Here is a 20428-nt window from a genome sequence, read left to right on the forward strand (position 1 = left end):
GCTTAAGAAAGATCTTAAAATAAAGAGTGATTCAAAGGACAGGTGCAAAGCTTCTGTACTTGGGTGGGAGAAACAAAGGGAAATAGAGAGGGCAGGAGATTGGAACAAGCTCTGTCTATTCTGGACATCAGGAAAAGCAGATCTGTTGTTTACCAGTTGTTAGGTTTAGAGTAAGTCAAAATAATGAAAGGGTTGAAATGTTCCCCAGGTTCCTTCTAATGTTTCAAACATTCTATAGGAAAGCTGGCTAATGTTAACATAACAGAACTCAAAAATTTCCAATCACTTTTAGAAATAACTCATTCCATTATTAAAACATTTTCCTAAATCTTTGCTCTGCTGATGGTTAGGATTGGAAAGACAATCAACTGTGCTGTTGAAGAACACCTCCTGTGTTGTGGGTTTTCCTACCTCCCATCATCATGTCAATTCTATACCTTTTGGTTACATTGTTCTTGCATAGTGGACACTGAGATGGTCCCTTCTTCTTGCCAAGAAGCTTCAACATACAAAATCTATTAAAAAAAAAGAGGAAAAACAAAGCAGGTTACCTTTTATGGCTGGGGTGTACCATGGAGAGGGGGGTCATCCATGACAAGATAATATACTATACTTATATTAAAGGTGAAGTACAATCAGGGTCCCTGGAATTAGGATAATCAGATGACCTCACTCAGAGTTAAAAGAGCTTTCATAAGTCATCTATTCTGATTCATAACTATGAGGAAATCCCATCTAGAATGTCAGTAAGGGACTTCCCAGTCTTTGTTTGAGATAAGGGGAACAGATGGAGTCAAGATGGAAGACAAAAGGGAGAAACCTGCCTGAGCTCTTCCTCATGATCCTTCAAATACTTTTAAATAATGTCTCAAAATAACTTTTAGAGTGGCAGAACCCACATGAGGGAGGAGCGAAACAATTTCCTGGCACAAGACAACTTAGAAGGTCAATAGGAAAGGTCTGTTGCACCAGGGTGGGAGTGGAGGCAATCCAATGCAGGCAGCTACAATGCAGACTGGGCTCCAGCCACCAGGAGCAGGCCTTGAGGGCATGTTTACAGTAGTAGCAAGGACTCTGGCATTACCCATACTTGGTTGCAATTCTGGATGAGAGTGAGGAGGAACACTAATATATTAGAATGCGCAACTGCAGGGAAGCTGGGACCCTGGTCAAAGTTCCGGATGGAAAAGAATGTTTGGGGTCACTCACGGACCAGTGCATGGCATAAGAGAGTAGCAAATGCACCCCTCCCTAAATCATGCCATCTTGGAAGAATTATTTCTGAAAACAGCTGCACAAAAAACCCAAAGCTTGGGATGGTGCCCTTTCTACTCTAGTAGCAGGGTCTTATTTTAGTACAGAGTTGAAAGTCAAGAAAAAGGCTAAAAAACGGGCAGACAGCAGAAAAAGATTCTGACAATAGCAAGTTACTGACTGTGGTGATGAGGAAGATCAAAATGTAAACTGAGAAGAAAACAAGTCAAAACTCCTATACTGAGGGAGAGATTTACCCCCTTCCTAGGTATCCTATTCTACTTTCAGAGAGTTCTAATAATTATGAAGTTATTTCTTATATTAAAATAAAGTCTGTTTTTCTGTATCACCTCTCCTTTGTTCTGAGATTTGCCCTTTGGGGTCAAGCAGATCAAGTCTAATCAATCCTTCTTCCACATGAAAAGCCTTCAAATTACATAAAGAAAACATTTTATGAGTCTTTTCTTCCTCAAACTAACCCTTTCAATTTCTTCAATAGATCCTCAAATGACACATTTCCAGTCTCTTCAATATCCTGCTTTGGACTTGGTCCAATAGGTCAGCAGATAGCGCCATTGCACAACAGGATGCCAATGCTGTGTGAGCAATGACCTATGAAGACTGAGGATATAACCATGTACACAATGTGCTGTAACCAAATAAAGTTTACAGGCAATTTAATTTGATTCCTATTTAATAATATATAACTATCACTTGTGTTGGATGGCAATCTGTCAGAATTAGAATGCACTTCACATAATTAACTATGTGTGTATTAAAATAAAATTTAAACTATCTGAAATTCAGATTTTGAGAATCTTCAGGTCAATGTAAGCAATTAGGCAATGACTTGAGTCTCAATATGAGTGGCAAATAGCCACCATTCTGGGAACAAGACAGCAACTCCTGAGCACTCAGAATAAATGACTATAGCTAAGGAAAGCTGAAAACCCAGATTTCATTCTAGGAGTTATGATTGGTTACTTTGATGAATGTGAGAAGAGCTATGACTCTCTGATTGGTTGGTGAAGTCTATAAAATCTATAAAAGGCTAATCTTTTTTTCCAGGAGAAATGACAATAGGCAAGGGAAAAAGAAAAATGCCAAAAGAAGAGGTAAAGAACATGAAAAGCTGGAATGAGCAGCAATAATTGAATCTCCCAATAGATAGCAGATTACTGATTTATGGAAAAAGGATACTCTAGTATGTTGGCTTGAAGGAGACAAGTTACTAGGATTAAACCTGAATAATCCATGAAGGTATAACAGTGTTCCAACATGGCAATACATTGACCAGTACAGTCCTGAAGTCAGGAAAAGGAAACTGTATTCATCACTAAGATACTGTGACAATGAGAAACTCTGGGCACACAAGCTGAAAGACAGAGCTGAGTGCTTGATAGGAAGTAAATAACAACATAGATCCTAATCTCCCTCTAGTGAAAGGCATTATACAGTTAGAGAACATCTTGTCCTGTCCCCCTTTCCTAACAGTATTATACTAATTTAAAAAGAAAATTTGGATTCCATGACTTAGAGTGAGCACAGGAAAATCCTGATTAATAAAACATTGGTCCCCCTAAACCATATACTCAGAAAGGACAAGTCATTCATATTCTTGACAACACCAAGCTTGACCAGACTCTACAGCAATGGAACAATCATCTAAAAAAATCAGAGCATCTTTGGGACGCTCTCAGGTTCAATGCTTAAGGCACTGAAAAGGTAAAAAGTTTTTGGGTAGCGGTGCAATAAGTGAATCATAGATGGGGTGACTTCCTCATTTCTGATCACTTCATTCTTCTTTTCAAATTTTGTATTCTATTCCCTGTCCAAGAAACCATTAACTCCTTACCTTAAGATTTAAGGTTATTCTTAATCTGGCTCCAGCCTCATTTTACCTAATTCCCCTTCCTACCAGATTCTATGTTTTGGCCAAACACAGTTGTCCCTCTTCTTGTTACACTCATTCCTGAAATGGTTACTCCTCCAATCTCCATTTCTTGGACTTCTTCCCTGTCTTCAAGGCCCAACTCAAGGCCTTTCTTCATGAAATTTATCCTAATCACTGTACCCTGGCCCCCAACTTAAAGTAATCCTTCTAGTACCTTCTTAGGATTTATCTCACAGCCCCATTTATCAGTGGTATTTTGTGTCTGCTTCTCCCTCCTCATTGGACCTCACTGGAGGGTAAGCTCCTTGACAGCAGGGTCCATATTGAACCTCTAGCAGATAGCACATTCCATTGCATATATTAGGAAATGAATAAGTGGTTACTAATTTGAAATGTCTTTGGTGTTTCAAATTGAAAGAAGTATCTGAAGACAAGATATAATAGTTGGTTAAAAAAAAAAATGCAGTTTAATCATAACATCATAGAGAAGTTTTGTGGCTTTTCCCAGAGAACATGTTTCTGAACATAGGTGTTTTATTAGAAATTTTAAATATGGAGGAAACCGTTCCATCCTGGTGGTGTCAGTGAATTATGTATAATCTCTTGTAGAATACAACCTCTGGTGATTGAAAAATGTCATTATCATAGTGTTTCCCAGGGTGGCACACACTGCTTGATACTTCAGACGTAAGTTAATAATACATGGTCAAAGACATTTTTTTCTCACTTTTCTTAACCTTCAGGGAAGCTAGGGTAGCTAGAAAAACACTTCCATTATTAGATAATTGTAGAACACAATTCAAGAAGTAAAGTTAAAGTCTGGGAACATTATTATTTTCCTGTCTCCCAGTATTTCCTCATTATTCAATCTACAGACTAGAGTATCATTCCGAATATGAAATGTTATCATAAATGAAATTTATCACAGAAGAAATTTCATAAGAAAGCTAATCATGCAAATGTTCAAGGCTTTCAAAGTCATCATTATATTAAAGATATATATTTTTAATATTATTTCTGCCTAAAATTCTGCTTAAAAATTAAACATTAAGGAAAGATTGAAGAAAAGTGGCTTAATATCATTCACAGGAGTATATTTTTATGATGGCATTTGGTAGTCTTTAGGTCAGGGTTTTTTAATCCAAGTGCTTGAACTTAAAAAAATATATTTTGATAACTATGTTTCAATAACTATGTAATGCCCCTTATTTTATTTTGTACCCTTAAAAACATGACTCTGAGAAGAGGTGCTGGGTTAAGAATTCCTGAAGTATAATATCTAGGTCTAAAACACTCTGGCAACAAAATCTTGAAATTGTGAGGTACGCTGTCTTCATGCCCCATCAACAAACAATGCAAATGTAAGAGAAAAGTGGGAGCAAGCTTTAGAGGAGATGCTTATGCTTCTCTATGTTAATAATGTAGAGAGAGAAAAAAATCCTTATGAATGCTGCTGACAAATCAAAGAACTGGGATCAATAGTGAAGATGATGACAATTTCTTCTTCTTCTTCTTTTTTTTTTTTTTTTTTGGAATTTCCTAAAGAGTAAGAAAGTCAGTTAGAAGAAAGGTGCTTAGATCTTTGAATTCCCTAATTAATTTTGGAGAAAGGCAACTCAGGAGGTCACACAACTGTATTTCCTTTGGTCCACCTTGAAAAGAAAGACAAATTTTTAAGAAAAGTAGATACCAAAGATTTTTCAAGAAGTAAAAAATCTCATGCTCATGATAATTATTTTTAGAGACGGGAAGATGGAAAACTTTGTTCAGGGGTTGTAGCAGAGAGGTAAGAGGGACTAAAATGGGCTCTGAATCACTAGATCAGTGAATGAACCCTTGGAGCAAAAGGATAAGAAAGGAGGACTCAAGGATAAGAGAAAGGGAGAGATGTCTCACAGTGTGAGCAGGCAGCAAGGAAGAAGAGTGGTACAGCAGAAATAATATTGAATTGACGCCAAAATCAGAGGTCCCGGATTCACACCCAAGCTTTGCTCTCACTACCGATAGGCTCCAGGACATTTATGTGATCTAGACTCACTTAATGAATCTAAAATAAGGGGTTGTACTGGAAGATTTCTAAGAGTCCTTCCCATTCTTCACCTGTGAACAAGAGTTAGTACTTACAGGTCAGGTTTATTTTCCTAGAGGTAGAAATAGAACATCATTGTCCCTTCTAAATGAGGTACCTGAAGACTAAATCAAGTTTACCTTTAGGACTGGCTTTAGAAGTTAAATTTCAAGAATAAGGAGAAACTCTCCTATTCCTCCTACCTACAAAAGATCCTAACCCCCCCCCCCCAAGTCCTATATCATAGATATAAATTACTTGAAAAGCTCAATAAAGAGTTAACATAATACATCAATGTTTCTACGTCAGCACGATATAAATGTCTAATATAATATCCTTTCTTGTTTTGAAAAAGGTTAGAAAGCAAGAAAGTTGTGGGCACAAGGGATGTTATTAATAGGGGGCAGAGAGAATAAATAAAAAATAGTGTCTAAGTAATAAGAACAAATGCCGACTGCCTCACAATTTTGACTTCTCTTTTTTTGTTCTTATACAAATAAAATTGAGTGTAAAGACTGGGCCATATAGTAATTTGTGCCCTGACAAGGAGTTAAATATGTTAGCACTTTTAATAGGAATTGGACTTATAAGTATGTCAAAATAGGTTCATTAAAAGCTTTTGCGAAACAAATGATATACAGATTGAGATTAGGTTTTTTCTTCTTAGTTTAATTTAAATGGCTAAAGAAACATGCTAGAATAAGACAAGTCCTATTATGAAATTGTGGGGAATCTTAACACTTACTTGCAAAATATGTGGTCACAGGTTGTAGAAACAGGCTCTTTAATCAATTCCAGACTAAAAGAAAAAAAGATTGTTTATTTTTACTGTAGAGTCAATAAACCCAATTTTTAAAAAAACAGGCATATCCTTTGTAAAGACCAAATTAACATAGAACTAGAACTTTCGGGTTTTACAATTAGTCTGAGGTAGAGATTTAATGGTTTAAGAATGATTTTGATCATTCCTTTTCTCTGCATTTCCTGAACACGTAAAAGATTTGCTGTCAAGTAATACTCACTGGTATATTGTTAAATGCTGTAAAATGATTTTGCATGCATGTGTGTGTATGTGTGTGCGCATGCCCAATTACCCTATAAGTGATATTATCTTCTGTTATTTTTATATCCCTTGCAGTACATAATCATCAGCACAGAACTGGTGCTCAATAAATGGCTTACTATTCAACAAGAGCTATAGTCATCTATCCCCAAACTCTTTACCTATTCACAATGGTCTAATGTTTCATCTTAGTTTTTCAATACTTTCTCTTTAATTTTTTGCCATTGCTCTTTGCAAAGACCAGGATAAAAGATATTCCCAGTATTGGGATAGAAAATGGTTCTTTTCAAATAAAAAGACCTTTCTGGGGGCAGCTAGGTGGCACAGTGGGTAGAGCACCAGCCCTGAAGTCAGAAGGACCTGAGTTCAAATATGATCTCAGACACTTAACACTTCCCAGCTGTGTGATCCTGGGCAAGTCTCTTAATCCCAATTATCTCAGAAAAAAACAAAAACAAAAACAAAAAAAAACCTTTGTGGAGGTGCTGGTATGCTGGTATCAGGACTTTGGGCATGGGGTTTCTGACATACTGCAGTATCAAAAAAGCCATCAAATCCAAACCTCTCACTATGTATGAGGAAACTAAGCCTGAGACAGTTTAAGTGACTTGTCAAGGATTATATAGCTTGAGTGTCTGAGGCAGGTCTTGAAGCCCAGGACTCTAATCACTTGCTGGCTAGCTGCCAATAAAGTAATTGAGGAAACAGACCATCAGAGAAGACAAAAGATTTGTCTAAAGCCACAGACGCTATAAGTAGCAGAACTGGATTTGAACCCAGGTCTTCTGCCTCCAAATCCAGTGTTCTGTGTACTATACCACAATATTTCGGTTAAAAAGGGAAAAGAATGTTTAGGATTATATAGTGTTAACACAGTGTAAATTGTAAAGCACTATACAAAATATCACTATTTGGATGAAATTAAACCAAAATCAAAGAGCTAGGGCATACAGGAGACTCCGATTTGTTATTGTACTTCTACTATATCTCTTAGCAACCAGTGAAAGGAGATTGGATTTACTTTGCTACCAGATGGTTTTCAATCTTATCCAAAAACTCAATTTGGAAATAGTTACATTCCAATAAGGTAATTATAATTCAAACTACCCAAACATGCCACAGACATAAAACTTCAGGATGAAAACTCCAATATGTGACTGTGTGTGTATGGGTATGTACCTCCATATGGGAGGCTGGGATACATGTTGATGAACATTTAGATGGATAAAAGAGGAAAAAAAAAATCAGGCAAAATCTGTTCTCCAGTTAACTGATGGAACCAATGTTTATCATAAAGAAAGGAAAAGATCCAAATTTAAATATTTTCCAAAATAAACCCATTTTAGGCCCACTGTATATTTATATGTGATTGGTAGGAAAATGAAAACAGTTCAGTAAAGAAAAAGAATACTCGGTTCAGCAAGAACACAAATTATTTAAATCTAGGTATGAAAAGCAAAGGCAGCAGACATACTGGAGACAGCTGACTCTAAACTTGGGATCGAAATATAGTGGAAAGAGCTCTGGCTATTGGGTCAAAGTGATGTGGTACAGGTTTAGGAATGACATGACAATAACTCTAAGGCCACCTGGTCTTGTTAGTGATGTAGTTGGAAATGATATATTTCTTCCCCTAAATTATTCTGCCCCAGTTTACTCTACATGATCATGATGCTAAGGCCATAAATATTGCTGGCTGCCTGTTGGTCTAGACTAAAGAACAATAATAAGGTGCTTAAAATTGATATAGGTGCAGAATAAAATTGGGGGTTCACCGCTTGACCTAGTGACACTCTGCCCAGAGCACTATGGCTATCACACCTGCACATAAGATCAGAACCAGACTACTCCTCAACTCCACCTCTAAGCCATAAAATTAGCATATCGGTGACATGAAAACACCTGGTTTCTTTTTTCCCAATAAATTTATCTTCCTGCTACTGTTTCTTGGCTAACTTTTTTTGGAATTTATCCAGCTTTAATTGCCCTTACAATTATAATAAACTTTGCCCCTTGATTTGAGAGATGGGTTTGAGCCTACAAGTTCTTTTTGAGACATTTTGTGACAAGGGTCTGGAACCCCAACATTTTTGGAGTGCCCTTGGAACTCAACAAAAGCACCTGGATTCAAACCCTGCTTTTGAAGCTTACACTATTTGTATGGTCTTAGGGTTAAGGTTAATTTCACTAGGCCTCAGTTTACTCATTCATAAATGAGTCAGATTAGATGACCTCTGAGGTCGATTCTCTTTCTGCTCTAAATATGTGAATTTAGGAATAAATGACCCAATTGTGACACATTGGTTGTGCTTCTGTGGGTAAATCACACAATTTCTAGATGCCCTAGACAATTCTCTACAACTTCAATAAATCATGGTCCAGTTACTGATCTGTACTAATAGAAGATAGTCCCTATACTGATTAATCATGTCTGAACTAATAATAATAAATGAAATGGAATACTCAGAAGTCGATGTCAACTATTTTTATTTGATAAACTCATCTCTCTTTTTTTAGGTGCTAGCAAAAATAAGGCCACCTAGACAACATGTCCCAAGTTCAATGCTTATTTTATTTTCTGGTGCTACTCTATGAAACAAATGGACTTTAGAACAATAATACTAAAAAAAAAAAAAAAAAAGTCAAAGTTTGCAAGGCACCTTAATAAGGTCAGCTTTGTCCCCACTCCTTATTTTATAAATTCGAAAACTGAAGATGCTAAGAGAAGTGAAGGGACGCAATGAAAGTCCTAGAACAAGTGAGGTGGCCAGGTTATATGAGATAAAAGTCCTTGAGACTCAGCCTTCCTACTATGCCAACAGTTTCCAATAATCATCATAACACAATACCACACAAAACAAGTTAAATAGACATGATTCCTGTCCTAAAGGAACCTTTAGTTGAGCCAACTGACAGATACTTCCAAGGAAAGAGCTTCAGAAGTAACAGTTGTAACATACACAGCAATAGTAAACTGAAAAGGAAAAAACCATTAACCCCCATCTTTGCATCTTTAATTTTTAATCTATGAATGTTTTTAACTGATCGTTTAATTTGCCAGAGTAACAGAGAAGGCACATTACATTTTTGTGATTTGGTGTGATGGAAATGCAAAATAAATAAAGTCAACTGTTATACTACTCAAGACATTTTGATCATTCTAGGAAAATACCACAAGAATTCTACCCCAAGTTTTGTGCTTTCTCAAGCAATATTTCCCCCCATATTGTCATATCCTGCTAACCCTGGCTGCTCTGCAATCTTTGCAAAAAGTCATAAATTTCTTCAGGCCCCTGTGGTTTATTCCTTAGCTAAAATGTTAGAGGATTTTTTCTTTCTAAATTTTGCCTATATTTGACTGAAACTTGGAACACAAATTCACCCTATTTTCACTTCCCTGATAGGAAATTTCTGACACTCTGCATTTTCATGTGATAGAAAGAAAAATGCTTGTGAGCCTCAAGTCATCTTCCTTTTCAAGCATGAGGGACAATGAGTACTAACTATACATTTATATTCTCAATGTCAACTATCTTTGCTTTTTAAAGCAAAATGTTTCCTTTAAATCAAAATTTTCTCACATGTGGTATGGATATAAAATACAGGATTTTTTTCATATAGGGCTACAGTCAAAGGTTCTGCCACTTGGCCCTTCACAAACACCAATCAGTCATGACTGTATTTTGACCATTTTTTAATCTTATCCATTCTTAAAGAATAATTCAAATACAAAAAGTAACAGGTCCAACAAGGGATGTTCAGGACCTACAGTAAACAGCCCAGTCTCAGGGTTATCTCTAGGACCTTGAGCATACCTTCTAGGGATCCAACATGTCCATTCAAGCAGAAGTTGAAGAATTCTTTTTGTCCTCCTCCTTGCCTCACCACATATACTTCCATGGGAATGTTTGGTTGCTTATATTTTGCAAGGTATTTTAGGTTTGGGAGGGGGGGCCTACATTTTTAAAATTTATTCATCTTTATTCATTCATTTATCTCCCTCCCCCCAAACAGGACAATTTGCTTTTTGACCTGTGTAGTTTTCATTTATGATTTCTTGAAATACAACTATGAAAAAAATCTTTTAAGTAAGCCCATTATGTTTCAAATGGATCTATCTACTAGACTACCCTTTAAGCCCAATTCACCAAAGAAGAATCAGTAATAACCCCAGCCCAAGTCTCACTGGCTTACTGTTTAGATCATCATCCTTGGATTGCCATCTTTCTCCAAAAGACTGGCCAATACTAAGTCCTAGATCAAGTCCCAATGGGTCATAGTTTGGGTCACGATAGATTCAGAATGAGTATAAATAACAATCTTTTCAGTTCTGGCCAGAAATCTTGAGGGCCTTTCCCTCCCAGATTTATTTATTTTTTTATGTGGACTAAATGAAACAGGTGGTTCTTTGCCTCAAGTGTTAAGCTTTAATCACCATATGGGCATGACTTCAAGTCAAACTGAGACAGGTTAAAGACTTGTTTAAGAAGACCAAGGTCTCTCATTGCAAGGAGAGAATGGCCACCTCCAGTAACCCTGATTTGCATCTGGCTGCTGGACAAAGATGGCTCCGGAGGGGAAAGTGAGGCTGGTGACCTCGCACAGCCCTACCCCACTTAAATCCAATTGGATAAGGTCCTGAATAACTAGGTGGGATTGACAGAAGAAGACTGAAATATCGATAGAATTACTCCCTGAAGCAACCAGGAAAGGGCACTGATGGGGACCATCAGTTTAATCTTGTCTCACCCTCTGTGGAAACAGTGGGTACCCCCCCAACCTTGCTGTGTCCAGTTAGAAATCCAAGTTATGTCAAACCCCTGAGATTAAATTTCCCCTATAAAACTGTTCATGGCTCATGCCATCTTTGCTGAATTCTTTTTGAGATTATAATCCACGATAGCATTCTATTTCCTTTCCCTACTCTCCCACGGCAACTCCCTCTCATCCTTCCCTTCTTAATGTATTATGGTCTTTCTCCTTACAGCTAACTCTTTTTAAGGGGTTAAATCTCTTTTAGGATTTAGCTTGCTGTCTAAGAGAATACTCCAACCTAGGGGGCAGCTAGGTGGCACGGTGGACACAGCAGCAGCCCTGGTTAGGAAGACCTGAATTCAAATCTGAACTCAAGACACTTAACACTTCCTAGCTGTGTGTCTCTGGGCAAGTCACTTAACCCCAATTGCCTCAGGGGGAAAAAAAAAAAGTATGAAGGAGTCAGGTTATGGTGGGTTCTGATTAGAGAATACTCTAACCTCATGTTCCCTTTTCCTGATCAATTCTGAGTTCCACTAGGAAACTTGTCCTTTCCATTGTTAATTATTAAAACCCATTTCCTTCCTAACTATATGCTCTCCCACTCTATTTTGTCTGTAACCTCTTCTCCTAAATAAGTCTACCTTTTGCCACAGAGAATGTCCATTATGAATGCTTCACATGAATGAACACAACATTTGGTGCTCTCTTGAATGACATCCAACTCACTTGCACATCATGGCATCATCTCCCTGATGTCATGGACCTCTCTGAGAATGAAGGACAAATAACAACAAAAATCCAGGCCCTTGTCTTGATGTCTAACTTGTATACACAGATTTGACTTTGAAATTCAAATGGATATTAGAAATTACTTCACCAGCACAGCAGATAGCTTAGCAGAGAAGTACAGAGTGCAAAGTCTTTCAAATCATAATAAATTTATAAAACTGGCAGATTTTCTTAGTTTGCAAGAAAGGAGAAAGGGTTTTGTTTTAGCAGAAGATGCCTTTCTTAGATTAGTTTACTATATTACATTTCTGAAGCATCCTTTCCAAGGACAAAAGAGACACAGATACTTTCCCTGACTGAGGAAATTCCTCAGCCTATTATACTTTTCTTCCTTTACAGTATAGTACAGATTCAAAGCTCCTCTGTGAAGCCCTCTCTGATCTTACCCAGATGAAAGGAGTCTCTCTCTCAGTGGGAAAAATTCCAGTCTTGCAAGCTCTGGCTAATATGAAAGCTAGGGATCTACTCTGAAAAGGCAAAGTGAGTGTCTTACAGTCAAGAATTACCAGGATGATAAGAAAATATTATGTAGCATAATTTCTCATAATGCACATTTTCTTACTCCCTTTTACGTGTTATTATATCTATTTACATTCATTCATGTTTTATTTGTAAGCTTTTTTTCAGGGTTTATTGTTTATTGAATTGAATCCCGAAAGAAATGTACCCACTCTAAACAAGACAGAAAGTATAGTGGGTGAGTGGTGGCAGTTTAAAAAAAAAAAAATCCCCAGAAAAGAAAAAGTTGGAATGTATGAAATTTAATCAAGGGAAGGTGTCTCCTGTCATCTCTCTGTCACCCCAATCTTGAACTTTGTTATGAGGGAAAGGTCCTTTACTTAGTTTGCAGACTAGTATTTTATTCAAAGCCAAGTTACACTGTGTATTCCTTTAAATAGGCCTAGGAAATCTGACTGTGGAGATTAGTGTTGCTGTTGTTAAGAGACTTGAAAGAAATGTTCCTCATACTGTCTTCTGCCATTGTAATCATCATTTGAATTGGGGCTATCACTTGTGCCATAATGCCACCTTAAACAGATAGTGAAGGCCACCAGAATGTCAGAGAACATCGAGTTTCAGGTGAATCTATTCTCAAGTTGAAAAAAAAACATTTCGACTAAATCTAGTAATTTTTGATTGCAAGAAACTCACTATGCCTTTTGAGAATAGATCTTTGACTTTCAGTCAGAGCTGATAAAATTGCAAAGTATCAAATAATATGCCGGCATCTGGCCCAACAAGACTTTAGAATTTATAGGAACCCAATGATTGGGGGGATCCTGGGGTCTAAGCAATGAATATACTATCTGAAATAAATAACAAGAGGTGTGGCAATCTCATGACAAAAGTGATGGATCAAGATTCAATCAAGTGAAGTAGAGATGAATATATTACTGCTATGACAATATACAGAATGAATATAAAGGCTAAAAAGTCTCTACATTTTAGTAAGGTATAATTATTTTATTCTCTTGTTTTAATCTGGGAAATGAGTAGCTATTTTCCTTGCACTAGGCTGTTATAAGTATTGTTTTTTTCTTTCCTTTTTTAAAATAAAAACATAATACTTATTGTGTATCTAATTTATATTTTAATATATTTAACATCTACTGGTCATCCTGCCATCTAGAGGAGGGGGTGGGGGGGGTAAGAGGTGAAAAATTGGAACAAGAGTTTGGCAATTGTTAATGCTGTAAAGTTACCCATGCATATATCCTGTAAATAAAAGGCTATTAAATAAAAAAAAGAAAATAAAAATAAAATAAAAACATAACTTTATATGTGTATATATTTTAAAGTGTGTAACCTATCATGCTTTCTTATTGTTACCTATTTATTCAGAAGGAAAATTCTGATAGGAATCATGTGATATTGGTTTTGCATTAGTTTTTTCAACATTATTTGAAAAAAGTAAACTGGTCAGTGATTCTAAATCTTCTTTAGTTTATGACTATAAAGTATTATTCTTTTCTAAGAGGAATGGCCCAGAGTAGAACCTGGGGGCATGTGAATGTTAAGTGCAAGGGTAAATTCCATAGTTTTCAGCATACTATATGCTGAAGTAAGAAAACCTTTTGAGAACCACTATCTAATCCAGTGTACTTTCATCTCTATAACATTCAAGGTAAATTCTTCTAATGATTTAAAGCCATTTTCCTTCTTTTGTGTTGGCATGGGATTAGGAAGGGATCACAAATAAATGATGCCTGGTCTACAAACTTACCAGATAGGACATTCTAAGATTTTCTGCATCCCAATGAGGACATTCTTTACTTCGTTGATCCTGACTGTAGATAAATCCATTTCTCTTCTCTCTCAGTGAACCTTAACAGACACAAGGTAAAAATGATTTGGAAACAAATATTTCACATGAAACATTTTTTGAGTTTGCTTTTTAAACACAAAGTCTTAAGATTAGAGAGCTCCAACTATAGTCTTAGACCAATCAGCATCAAGTACTCAAAAAGGCCTCTATGAAAAGCAAAACCAAATCTAGCATTTTTTCCCCTATACTTAGACGCGTTCAAATCTCTCCTCTTTACTTTCCAAGATTTTTTCTTCTACCTTTTTACCTTCTACCCAGTATTACAAGTAAAGCAAGTCTCAGTTCGTTTTCACTGCCCAGAAAGGTAGGATACTAATACAGAATTTGCCCTTGCTGCTTTTCTCTTTTAAGGTGTTCCTCCTTTCACAGGCCAGGCCTCCTCCCTCCTGATCCTCACTTCTTTTACTGAAGGGGATTAAGGGTGTCATTACCTCTCGGTCCCCTTTAGTGTTTCTCTAGCTGTCCCAACTCTCCAGTTCTAGTCTCTTACATACAGACTGTACAGGTCTGTCACTCACCCGGCTACCACCCTTATCACCTGGCCTGTTATAACAACTATAATCACCTCCTGGTCTATGACTTCTCTTCTCTCCCACCCACTTGCCACCCAACTATCAAAATGGCATTTCTAAAGCACGTATTTCTGTAAACTATTTCTGACCACGGCTTCCCAGTGCTTTTAAGATAAGACACATCTATTAGCATATAGTGCGCCCGATGATGTTGTTGCACTATTTTTTCCGACAAAGCTCCCAAAGACTCGCTGTTTTTCACCAAACTTGTTTATCTGCAGTTCCCCACATGGGCCACTCGTTTCTACCTCTCTATGCTTGATGCCCCCAAGCTTGGAACGTTCCCCTTCCTTTCCACCTCTTTCAATTCCTAGACAACTCCTCGAGGCCTAGGTGGCGCCCCAAAGTTGGTCCAAGGCTCTCTTAGGCCCCAAACCGCACTCAGTCACCTGCTGTCGGCGTTCAGCCGATTTCCTCGCGCTGCAATCTAAGTAAGCTCCCTGAAGGCACGGGCTGCTTTGTTCTGGTTTTGTAATTTCAAAAACACTTGCGCATAGCGGGCGCCTGATACAAGCTCGCAGAATGGAGCTGAACCTCGCCCCCTTCTTCCCCGGGCTTCCCTAGAAACTCACTTTAGTCCTTTTCTCTTCAAGCGCTCTCTTCCCTACGCCCAAGTAAAAACACCAAAGTGCCCGACCCGGATAAAGCCGCCTTCTTTCCGGAGTCTTCTATGGGATCTGGCGCGCAATCTCAGTTTCAATTTATACCGATTTCCCGCGCTTTTCTGTTGTCATGGTATCGGAACTCCCTCGAAGCCAATCACAACACCCACACGGCCACGTAAACAGGGTGGGAAGAATGGGTTTGGCTCCTTTTGAGAGCTGTGATTGGCCCTGCTTACTTTCCGTAAGACGGAAATGGAAGGAGCCGGAAAAGGAAGAGGTTACGTACTGCATCGGGAGTGTTAGGCTCCGCCCTCTTCTTTTCTACTCTCTCAATCAGTGGGTTATTACGTCACAGTAATTGCTCTCCGAGAGTCGGAACCACCACCGGGAGCCACACTGTCCTTAGCAGAGCAGCAAGAGAAGTCCCGAGTCCTCCACCCCTTCCGCCGCGATGGGAATCTCGCCAGGTAAAGCAAATGACTGAGACTACAATACCCAGAGTGCATTGCGACAAGAGTCGCTTACGTGCGTAGTCAGGGGTGTGTATGTTTTGGGGGGGAGGAGCAATGAGGTGCAGCGCATCTTGGAAATCGTAGTCTCCAGGAGAAGCTGCATCGCGGACTTTCGTGGGACTTGGTGACGATAAAAAACAGGTCGAAGAATGTTCGCGTCACACAGCGGATACAAACCCTTAGATTCGTACAAATCTGTAGATCTGTGTTTGGAGAGTAGCGGTCAGGGGAAAGATTCTGGGAGTTAGGGGTAAACTACAGGTCCCGTCATATCCGAGGCGGCTTGTAGCTGGAAGAGGCCAACTGTTTAAGGGATCAGTAGGAGGCAAGCCGCTCTGGCCCGCTTCCGCTACGCCTTCTTTCTCACTGTTTGTTATTGTTGTGCTTCTCCGCTCGCCGCCCCGCCCCTCCCCGCCTCTCCCCGCCTCATCCTAAACCAATCAGAGGCATGTCATTTCCGAGGGACAGGGGCCCCAACCAATCGTCCCTTCGTGGGCTCAGCTGCCCTGAGTTTGGTCTCCATCCGCCATGTTAGAGTCTCCCCAGAGGGGCAGCAGCTGAGCCGCCGCGAGCAGTCCTTGCGCCGGTGTTGGGCAGGCGCCCCCCGGGGGCGGGAAGCGGGTAAGGAGGCTCGAGGCTCCTCCAGAAGGTGGTGTCCCGCTGCCTTGGGGCAGAGCTTTCGGAGAGCCGTGGACAGGTCCCCCGCGGAGAGCTGCGAGTGGGCCGGGAGCTCCCGAGGGGTCGAGGCCCAGCCAGGCCTCTGAGGTGAGGAGGTTCCGAAGAGGGGACGAGGATGGGCCCCGCGAGAGGAGGGGGGTCTCCCGGCCCGTGTTCTGCCCGGTCCGGGAGGGAGGGGAAATTCCTCGTAACTGGCCCCTGCCCTAACCAGGGAAGCTGTGTCAGTAAGTCCGTATTTAGTAAGCGCCTACTGTGTGCTACACAGTGTGCTAATCCCTGGGGCAGTAAGGGTCCGGGGTGGTTGCAGTTACCGTTGGCCCTTTAGACTCGGGCCCCTCATTAACACTATACATCCCTCCTACCTTCCAATCCTTTTTGTACCAAAGACACAAAAATAGCGAGTGGAATAGCTAGGAGAATCTTCAGGGACGAGACCCAAGTTCAAGTCCTCCCTGCGGGCCGACACCGCCTCTCGGCTTTCCTCCAGGCCCAGATAAAAGTCTCGTGTTCTAGAGGAAGCCTTTCCCACACTACTTCATGCGAGTACCCCTCCTTCCCTTGTTTGTACCTAGCTCTTTGCGGGTGTCTCCCTGTTAGACTGTGAGACCTCTTCGGTCAGGAGCTGTTTGCGCTTTTCCCTGTATCCAGCACTCTGTGGAAGGTTAATGTTTATTGCCTGACTTGATTGCAACCCAGGCAATTTTTAAGACTATAAAAAGTTTCTTAATAAGGAGTTCACGAACTCGCGGTGGGTCTTTAGATAAATTCCAGGGAATGGATGAACTTGGATGGGGAAAAAAAGAAATCCTATATGTATTTTTACAAACCCTTTGATTCCTTCATAAACCTTTATACTTTTATACATTTAAAAATGTTAGGAGACGTGCTCCATAGATTTCCACAGTGGGCCAGAGTGGGATCTCTTCCCCCACCCCCACCCCCCAAAAAAGAAAAAGATTAAGAGTTTCTGCTGGAAGTTATAAGGGAACTGAATGGCTTCCTTAAAAGAGAATTCCTATACATCAGGAGTTCCTGTGTCAATGAATCACAGTTCTAATGCAGAAAAAAAAATTAAGAGCTTAGGTTTTCCTGCAGTCACTCAACCTAATTTTGAAACAGAGAGGATATGTGGTTTACCTCAAGTAGTGGTGAGCACCAGTGCTCTTGACTTAGAATGCTGCGCTGCTGTTGCTGTGTGTCCTTCATTATGGAAGAGGACCATGACATCACGGAGGTGATGCCATGACATGCAAGAGAATTGGATGTAAGTGAGGGAGAACTGGGCAAGGTGACCTGCTTCACTCTCTCCTCCAGAGCCATCTGGGTCCATTGGCTAGATAGAGATCAGGATGACTAGAGATGGCCCTGGATGCAGTGGAAAATCTTGGCCTTTTTAAGCCATTTGGCTAGATTTCTTTCATTAAGACCTTGCCTTAAACCTAAATCACTATGATTTTCATTGATTGGCCACCAAAAGGTCCCAGGCCAAATCTCACTTGGTCTCTATTTGGGTCCTGACTGACTCTGAATGTAGATAGCAGTCTTTTCTGCTTTGGCCACAAACCCTAAGGGTCTTCCCCTCCCAGATGGATTTATATAGATTATTAATTTTTTGGACTAGGTGAAAGAGAAGAGTCTTTGCTTCGATTGCTACCTAGACTTAATCACTGAATGAGTCTGGCCTCAGTCAAACTCTTGGTATGTAGGAGATGAATAGGCTGCTTGGTTACACTGTATTGACTTAGGATGGACCAACTCTTAGGCCTGATCTGCACCATTGACCAGAGATCACTTAAAGGGAGGTTGTTGGATACTGATTTAGCCTTTTGGAAGAGAAACAGATAAAAAACTAAACTGTAAAAAATGGACAAGAACTCTCCTTTTTCTCCTTTTCTCAACACATGGTCTCACTTCCTGCTTTTTATCCATTAGTAAAATTGCTGACAATTCCAGACTATTTTGTGCTTTTCTTTTTGTGTAATGTGAGAATGGGGAAGGAGGATAGTTAATTTTTAGACTGAGGTTTTCAGAATGTGAAAAGCCAGACTAGCCTTTTCTTGTAGGTAGAATCTTGTAGATGACCCTAACTTAATTTTTTCGTTGTTTATTTTTCTTGACATTCATTTAAAATTTTGGAGTTCCAAATTCATTCCCTCTCATGCCCCTCCCCCACCCATTGAGAAGCATTGAGAAAGCCAGCAACAAATAGAATGCCTATTATACATGTGAAGTCATGCAAAACATATTTCTATATTAGCAATGTTGCAAAGAAAAGGGCAAGAAAAACAAAGTGAAAAACAAAATATGCTTCAATCTGCACTCACAGAATTCATTAGTTCACTTTCTTGGAAGGTGGATAGCCTTTTTCACCATGAGTCCTGGTCTTATCTAAAGCTCTTGGAAGATCATGAAGTACACTTGATTTTTTCAAGGATAGATGTTGAACTTTTGTGTTCATACTTGAATAAATTATGTGTCAACAAGGTTGGAGTTAGAAACATAGGAACATTTTGATAATCAAATTGAGCCTAGGTTGGAGTAAGTTTGGTAAATTGTCATTATCTCAAAAAAAATCTCATTCAAGTACTATAGGGTCTTCTTTAATAAGAACATTCCATCTAGTATTTTGCTTTACAAGGCTTTATCTCTGTGTTAAAGAAAGAATAATTTTATTTTAAAAACTGGTTTATAAAAATATCATATAGTCTTACATTGATAATATGCTTTCTTTAAAGCAAAAAAGAGGGCTAAGAAATGAATGGCACATTATTCCCATTTTGCAGACAAGAGAATTTAGGCCAAAATAAATTAAATGATTTGGCCATAGTTCACACAGTGAGTTATAGACCTAAGGTTCAAAAACTCAGGGCTCTCCTGATTCTTTCTACCATACTAGTGTTTCCACATAAATTGTTATTTGATCTTCACAGTCTATCTACATAGAGTCTATCAACTTTCCAGTCTTATCAGACCTCCTAATTCCAACCCTAAATCTAATATCCTATATGGGCAGATCAAGATTTGCCTATGTTATAGATGAAGAAATTAAGGCACAAAGAGGTTATGATGTGTTCAAAGTTACATGAAACTAACAATCTTCTGCTCTTTGACTGGTGGTGTTGTTATAGTTCTTTACAATTTACATTTGATTTTAAGGTACTTAAATTATTTCATAGAGACCAAAGAAATTTTCCAAATCACCTGTATCCTGTCCACCTCATAAAAACTCTGGTTTATAAACAGTATTAAAATTGGGTTAACTGTCCTCTTGACAATGCTACATACCTGACTTAGAAAATAATAAATGCTTTTACCTATATATAATAGACCAGTTCCTAATGGAAGCCATTATTAACGGGGAAATTCAGGATGATGTTGATGTCCCAAGGGAATATCTAGAGTTGAATCTCAAGTTAATGATTATGAAAGGTATAAGAATAGATGTTTTGGGTTTTTTGAGGGGTGGGTGGGGGTGGGCGGGGGTGGGCTAGGCAGTTGGGGTTAAGTGACTTTCCAGGTCACTTTGCTAGGAAGTGTTGAGTGCCTGAGGTCAAATTTGAACTCAGGTCCTCCTGACTTCTGGGACTGGTGCTCTATTCACTGCGCCACCTAGCTGCCTTCCTCTTAAGAACATTTTAAAGTATATGTCATTTGTTTTTTGCATATGCTGAATAGCTTTGTTCAGATGTGATTAAAAATAAAATTAAGACTTTAAAAATTCATTTGTTTCTTATGCAGAAATTTATTTCCTCTCTCCCCCCCCCCCTTAGGTAAGAGGTTTCACTTTCTAAAAATTGTGTAGTAATGTTGGTATTACTCTTTTTTTTTAATTTAACATTTTTATTGGATATCCTTTGTTTTTATTTCACCTTCTTTTCACATGGATATGCCTTCCCACTTTTACCCAGA

The 20428-nt window shown here is 39.0% G+C and overlaps 2 protein-coding genes across 8 annotated transcripts in view; one reads left to right on the forward strand and one right to left on the reverse strand.

Annotated features, from left to right (window-relative positions):
• The window catches only part of BRCA1 (BRCA1 DNA repair associated), a 76057-nt gene extending 60500 nt beyond the window's left edge, over positions 1–15557 (reverse strand). For both annotated transcript variants that reach the window (XM_031966346.1, XM_031966345.1), the window contains exons 1-4: positions 15297–15557; positions 14051–14151; positions 5962–6015; positions 438–515 (exon numbers count right to left, since the gene is read on the reverse strand). In XM_031966346.1, coding sequence (XP_031822206.1) covers positions 438–515; positions 5962–6015; positions 14051–14130 — 212 coding nt within the window. In that variant the 5' untranslated portion in view covers positions 14131–14151; positions 15297–15557. The remainder of the gene's footprint in view (positions 1–437; positions 516–5961; positions 6016–14050; positions 14152–15296) is intronic.
• NBR1 (NBR1 autophagy cargo receptor) overlaps positions 15502–20428 on the forward strand; it is a 31727-nt gene continuing 26800 nt past the window's right edge. For 3 of the 6 annotated variants that reach the window (XM_031966347.1, XM_031966350.1, XM_031966352.1), the window contains exon 1: positions 15502–15796. The gene's annotated coding sequence lies outside the window, so the exon portion shown is untranslated. Of the gene's footprint in view, positions 15797–15886; positions 15983–16332; positions 16607–20428 lie in introns of those variants that run through there. The other 3 variants (XM_031966349.1, XM_012548247.3, XM_023502321.2) reach the window with 3 other exon arrangements.

Source organism: Sarcophilus harrisii, chromosome 4, assembly GCF_902635505.1.
Source record: "Sarcophilus harrisii chromosome 4, mSarHar1.11, whole genome shotgun sequence".
Lineage (NCBI taxonomy): Eukaryota > Metazoa > Chordata > Mammalia > Dasyuromorphia > Dasyuridae > Sarcophilus > Sarcophilus harrisii.